The 7,380-nt window shown below is 38.8% G+C and overlaps 1 protein-coding gene across 1 annotated transcript; it reads right to left on the bottom strand.

Moving 5' to 3' along the window:
• Positions 1-2,155: 2,155 nt before the first annotated feature.
• On the bottom strand, positions 2,156-4,141 carry LOC141714840 (uncharacterized). Its single transcript, XM_074518336.1, has one exon. It carries the CDS (start codon positions 4,139-4,141, stop codon positions 2,156-2,158), a length of 1,986 nt encoding a protein of 661 aa, XP_074374437.1.
• Positions 4,142-7,380: the final 3,239 nt, after the last annotated feature.

The following is a 7,380-nucleotide window of genomic DNA, read 5'->3' as shown; positions in this document are numbered from 1 at the left end:
AAATGCTCAGATGGTTGATGTATGACAGGTGCATGACGTTGACAGGCGTCACATTTTTTTGCATAGTCTAGGGCATCCTGTCTTAGTGTCGTCCAATAGTATCCCAAGCGTAGAATTTTTAAAGACAAATTTCTTCCATTAGTATGATTCCCGCATTCACCTTCCTGTGCATCCCTTAGCACCATGTCTAATTCATTCCTTTTCAAACATCTCTGTAGCAGCCCTGTGGAAGATTTTTTGAATAATTCCTCATCTATAATCGTGAACCTTGATGCCTTCATCCTGAGAACCCTTGCTTCATTGTTGTTGGCTGGAATTATTCCAAATTGTAAGTAATCCTTGTATATCTTTATCCAGTTATCTCATCTTCGCTGGTGTCGTCATCACGTTGATCAAGGGTCATTATTTATGTCCCAAGAACTAGTCTTTTCATAGCAGGCTTCACGATGTGGACTACTGGGATGTTGTTTAGGTCTAAGTTTTTGAACACAACTCTCAATCCAGCCAATCCATCATCTTGCACATTATTCTCCCTTGAGACCTGTTGTATGCTGAAGTTGTTGAAATGGTTGGTTAATCCTTTTGTGATGTCGAGGTAAGCAACCATTTTAGGATCTTTGGCTTCATAAGAGCCCATGACATGGTCGACAACAAGTAATGAATCAAAGTTGACATCAATGTTTTTTATCTTCATGTTTTTAGTAATTATGAGTCCCATGATTAATGCCTCATATTCAGCTTCATTGTTCGTGGCTTTGAAGTCATAGCATATCGATTGGGCTATCATATCCCCCTGTGGTGATTTAAGGACAAGCCCCAATCCCGTTCCATTGACATTAGATGCCCCATCTGTATACAATGTCCAAGGCTTCACGTCTACTCTTGAAAGAACTTGCTGAAACTCCTGCTCAGCATCTTTCATTTGGCTTGGACTAAAATCAGCCACAAAATCAGCCAAAGCTTGTGACTTTATTGTAGTTCTCATGTCATAAGTACTTAGTCGTATTGCCCATTTCGCCATTCTCCCCATCAAATCGGGTTTACTTAAGATGTTCCTCAAAGGGAAGTTCATCATGACATGTATCTTATGTGACTCAAAATAATGTCTCAACTTAATGGAAGTCATGGCTAATGCAAGTACTAATTTTTGAAGAGATGTGTACCTTGTTTCTGCGTCTACTAAGCTCTTGCTAACGTAATACACAGGCGACTGGACACCTTCATTTTCTTTAACAAGAACGCCACTTAATGCATGATCATTCATAGATAAATACACGTACAAGTCCTCTCCTTGAATAGGTTTGGACAGAAGTGGTGGTATAGTTAGATACCTCTTAAAGTCATTTAAAACAATCTCATATTTTTCAGACCACAAGAATCCCTTGTTCTTTCTCAACACATCATAAAAAAGTTTGCACATGTCTGACGAACGTGAAATGAACCTGTTCAAGGCTGCAACTCGTCATGTCAATTTCTGTACGTCTTTGACGTTCGATGGACTTTTCAATTTGAAGATCGCCTTAATTTGTTCTGGACTTGCTTCAATTCCTGTTCTTGTCACCATATGTCCAAGGAACTTTCCTGATGACACAGCAAAGTTACATTTGGATGGGTTCAGCTTCATGTTGTATGACCTTAGTATGTCGAATACTTCTTGAAGATCATGTACATGATTTTTTGTGCTAACAGACTTGACGACCATGTAGTCGATGTACACTTCCATCGTATGTCCTATTTGATCTTTAAACATTTTGTTGACAAGTCTTTGAAATGTAGCCCCAACATTTCTTAATCCGAATGGCATGGCCAAATAACAATATATCCCCATGTCCGTTATAAACGCGGTTTTTTCGCAGTCAAACGGCTCCATTTGGATTTTATTGGAGCCATTTGACGCGTCCAAGAATGTGAGTAGCTCGTGACCAGCCGTTGAATCCACCATGGTGTCAATGTGAGGCAATGGATAGGGGACTTTAGAACAAGCCTTGTTCAAATTTGTGTAATCAACACAAACTCTCCATTTCCCATTCTTCTTCTGTACGATGACGATATTTGCTAACCACTCAGGGTATTCAACTTCTTTAATCATGCTATCCTTGATGAGCCTTTCCACCTCGTCATTTATTATCTTGTTTCTCTCGGCTGCAAACTTCCTTCATTTTTGTTGGACGGGTGTGTAGCTAGGATCCACGTTTAGATTGTGTGTAATGACGTTTGGATCGGTTCCCATTATATCATTGTGTTCCCATGCAAAAGCATCCAGCCTTGTGGTTAAGAAATTTACCAAATTGGCTTCAATTGTTGGAGAGAGGTCTTCACCTATTAATACATTCTTGTCTCCTTTCTTCAAATCTACTTCAGCTAATCGTTCCGGCCCTGTTCTTGTAGCCACAGGCATCTCATTTCCATGATGTTGGACAGCTGGTTTCAGACATGTCATGTAACAGTCCCGAGCCATATTTTGATCCCCTCTTATTTCCTGAGCTCCCCATGGTGTTGGGAATTTTAATACTTGATGATATGTTGATGCTACTGCCTGCAAGTTGTGTATCCATGGTCTTCCCATGATTATGTTGTAACTCGAATCCACATCAATAATGCAGAATTTTTCCAGGAGATTGACCCCTTGGGCATATATTGGCAACGTGATCTCCCCCAATGTGCGTTTTGTCTCACCACTAAACCCCACTAATGTTGTCGACTTCTTGATCATGTCACTTTCTACCAATCCTATTTGTGTCAATGTGCTAAGCATCATGATGTTGGCAGCACTCCCATTGTCCACCAATATTCTTTTGATTAAGCAATTTCCCATGGGTAGTGAGATGACTAGTCCATCTTGTTGTGGTTCTCGTATGTTCTTTTTTTCCGATTCGTCAAACATTAAGGATGGCAAATTGTCATTGCCAACCCCCACTTGCATGACTCGTATGTTTGTTTCTCTGAATGCTCTCTTAGCCTGTGAATATGTTGATCCACATATCTCTGACCCTCCTGAAATGAAGTTGATCACCTTGTGATGTGGTGGAGGTGATGGTTGTCTTAATGACGTCATGTTGTTTCTTCTCGGAGACACGTCATTCCCAACATAAGACGTCTTCTTTGACACCATGAATTCTGTGAGATATCCTTTCCTGGTCAGAAATTGTAGTTCTTTTCGCAAGGCCACACAGTCATAAGCTTTGTGTCTGTAATCCCCATAATAGTCGCACCATAGTTTTGAATCTGGGTTCGCTTTAGGTTTATTGCTCTTCACTGGCCACTTTACTATACCTCCCAACTTGGTAAACTCCTTCATCATGGCTGAAGGCATTATCGTGAAGCCATAGCTGTCATAAGTTGGTGGCAGATTGGGAACTTTCCTCCAGTCACTGTGTTCCTCCCTCTTCCATTCATTAGATTCTCGTGTCGAGTTGACATGTACTTCATCTCTGTTAGGTCTAGTATAGGGCTTGTAATCTCTGGACCTTGGTGTCGCAATTTTTCTTGACGGCTTGTAGTACTTCTCATCCTCCTTCATTCTATCTTCTTCCAATCTTACTTGCGCCATGGCTTTAGCTTGTACGGCATCCATTATTCGACATGGGTACTTTGTTAATTCCTCATAGAGTGGAGATTCTCGTTCTAATCCCCTCCTGAATGCTTCGATAACCGTAGGGACGTCACAATTGGTGATAGCCACTTTCTCTCTGTTGAATCTCGTCAAGTAATCACGCAAAGGCTCCCTACTTCGTTGGACAATTTTATATAAATCGCTGGTTGTCTTTTCGAACACCCGACTTCTCACAAATTGCAAGTTGAACGCATCTATCAGATCAGCGAACGTCCTAATGCTTCCTTGTGGAAGGTTCACGAACCACTGCAAAGCTGGTCCTGATAGTGTAGAACCAAAACCCTTACACATACAGGCTTCTTTCAAGTCACGTGTAATTGGTATTGTGAATATTCGTTGTTTATATTGTGCAATATGTTCCAAGGGATCACTAGTTCCATCATACCGTCTCATTTGTGGTATCGGGAAACATTTTAGTATTTCTACCAAGGAGATGTTGTCATGAAAAAGGGAATCGGCATAGCTTGTTGGGGTTTCCTTTTCTAACGATTTTGAGATTCCAGGTATCCCTTCAATCAAATCCCTCATTTCTTATAGTTATTTTCTTAACTCTTCTGCGATTTGATTCTTAGACCTTGTACTCTTGTGACGCGACCTTCTCCTATCAGTCTCTCCTTGTCGATCATCACGATCATCATATCGTTGCTCGTCGCGTCTCCTTTCCATGTTATCTTCGCTATTTGGTACATCCTCCATGTCTTCTACGTCAATAACATCATCTGTTCCATTCATTGGTCCTCCATATTGGTTGTGATCTTCCGCTTCATCCATATCCAAACGTCTTATTACACTTGGGATGTTTTCTTTGTCGCTGTCTTGGTTCTCGATTTAGCCGTAGTGAGTTACTTCTTCAATACTTCATTTTCCGAATGCATCTTTTCCATTTCATCTTGTAACTGTTTAAATGTCACAGCTAGGTACCAGGAAGACAATGTTTCCTATACATTGCTAGGTACCAGGAAGACTGTACTTTTCGAGTTGGCGAGTTAATGCAGTTATGGATCGCAGAGGAATTCATAGGAAAAGCTGAAGGAGATGGAGTCGTGGAGGATGTGGCTGAGGATTATCTATATGAGCTAATTAATCACAATATAATTCAAATAGCACTGTTGCAATTGAATGGACAAGTTGGAATGTGCAGGGTACATGATCTTGTACGTGATCTTGTTATAGAAAAGGCTAGTGAGGACAAGTTGTTGGTAGTTTCAGACTTGTGTAAAGAAAATCCGAGTCACGTCCATTTGTTGCGGGGACAACCATGGCATGCCATTTACAATGGAACAGGTAAGTACTTGGATTTACTTGATCCTATTTCCGATGATCTAAATTGTGTACTTTAACACTAACTAATGGAACTAAACCCATATTAGCATAAATCAAGTTAATATACACCATATTTAAATATCTTAAATTGCTAGATCTGACCAGTGTCTGTCCACCTAGGATATCAGAAGTAATTGGGAATATGGTTCTTCTAAAATTCCTTGGCTTGACACGTCACAATGATTCTAGGACTTCTTTAGTAATTCCTTCAATAATAGGCAATTTGAAAAGGCTGCAAACTCTGCGTAGTTCGTATTTTTCTGTTTGCATTGTTCCAAGAGTGATATGTGAGTTGAAAGATTTGAGGCATCTAGTGTTGAAATTCTTTTACTTAGATGAGCTATACAGTTTTTTCATATTAGATACCACTAGAAAAAGCTCCAGACTCTAGGTTCTATTTTGTTTGATGATTGGATGCGGATTAATACTGCCAATTTGACCAGCCTCCGTTCACTTGTGATACTAACAAATATTCAATCAAGGCAAGAACATGCTTAAACGTTAGACTCTGTATCCAATTTAAGTAGTCTCCATACATTCATCGCCAAATGCAATGTCATTCCAACCATCAAACCTCTTTCATTTTACAAACATCTCAAGAAGGTCTTCTTGGTAGGTACAATGAAAGATACATCAGAAATAATTTTTTTACCAAATTCAGTGACGCATTTAACACTAGTGTGTAGTGAGTTTATCCAAGATCCAATGCCCGGTTTGGAAAGTTTGTCGAATCGTATTGGCCTCGATTTGAATAATGTTTACATCGATAATAATGTAACGCCCCCAAATCCGGGGTCAGGAATCTGGGTCGTCACGCCATCCTTCACTCATGTGTAACCTAATATTGACTCAATAATCCAACAGACCCCAATCTCATACTCGCACACACAAGTTATAACCTTAGAAATGACGTACAAAATGTAATCTTCTTTTATTACACTCAAATGTACTTTACAGGATCTCAAACAATTATTTATAACCTCTACATGAAGTTACCATAATTACGACTGATATCTTATATCTATCTGATACCTAGCACACATGAGATAAAGCTGCCAGGGATCCTCCCCATGACTGCAAGCGACTAAGTCTCACACCGGCATACTGGTTATCAGTTGTGTTGTGTCATTTAAAAGAAAGCAAGAGCGAGCTATAATGCCCAGCATAATAATGTATAGTATGAAAATGACTGTATGATAAACTCACGTAAAACATCATATTTGATATATACGTTTTCTTCAAAAATAGTTTTCCTTGGTGATACACACCTCTTTATGAAAATAATCCTTTAGTGGATTTTATTAACCTGCGAATACCTTAATAGCAAACCCAACACCTAGGCTTGGGTTACGGTATTGCATCATAATTCCAATTGGAAGAATAGGACATTGGTTGGAACCACCACATACGATGATCAGTCATACTGCGATAAAGTAACCTTTTCTACTAGTAGAAGGACGACACCTTCGTATCCTGGTTATCACCCTTGCCGCATTCGGGCAACGTGTCCCATTTTCGGGTATACACATACTTCACAAGTTCCTGAGTACACTGAGTACCTTCGCCTGCGGTACCTTTGGTAGTCCATCTAGCACACATAGTACCAGAGTCTACCCCTCCCTTGTCCTTTTAAAGGATTCTATCAATCTCGAGAACTCGAACCACATCGAAGTTCCCCAAGCGTTTTGCTTGTTGATAGAAACAGCTTTTCTCTCTAAGATATAAGTGTATATATATGTATATACGTACTTCCGAGAATTTCGGAGGAAGTACTAAGGATGTAAGTTGACCGTTGTCAACAGATAATTAATAAGGGGGAAAAGTTTCTCTTTGAAACTATATTCAAAATATTAAATAAGTCGGGATAATATTCACCGACGATCTGAAATTATTCGAATGATATTTTGAAATCAGAAAGTTTATTTTAAATCAGGATCTATGATTTTTAAATCAATAATAAACCCTTTAAGAATTAATAAATAATTAAATGATAATCGATAAATAATTAAACCTCGAATGAGTTTACTTTCTAAAAGAATACTTAAAATAATATTCCTCAACTAGTTTATGTCTACGTAGTTAATAATCTTAAATGATTAATCGGTTTGAAATAAATAATCATTGGAGTATACTACTCCCATAATAAAGGAATAAGTATATAGTATTTATTATTCGAACCATAAAATATAGTTGAGGTAATATGATCATTGGGAAATCGTTTTAATAAAAGTTCAAGGTATTTTAATGTTTCGTAAGTGGACGATGAGTCCCTTTAAAATGTACTACTATGGACTTATAATCGCCCTATAATATCACCAGGATGATTTCCGGGTTTATATTTTATAAAACAAAACTGACCGACTCTCGGTCTTACGACTTATACATCACGCTTTACTATAGCATTAATATTCTTAAATAAGCACCTCCGGAATACTTCCGGGTTT

Source organism: Apium graveolens, chromosome 3 (assembly GCF_009905375.1).
Source record: "Apium graveolens cultivar Ventura chromosome 3, ASM990537v1, whole genome shotgun sequence".
NCBI lineage: Eukaryota > Viridiplantae > Streptophyta > Magnoliopsida > Apiales > Apiaceae > Apium > Apium graveolens.
This window is presented reverse-complemented; position numbering and strand designations above follow the sequence as displayed.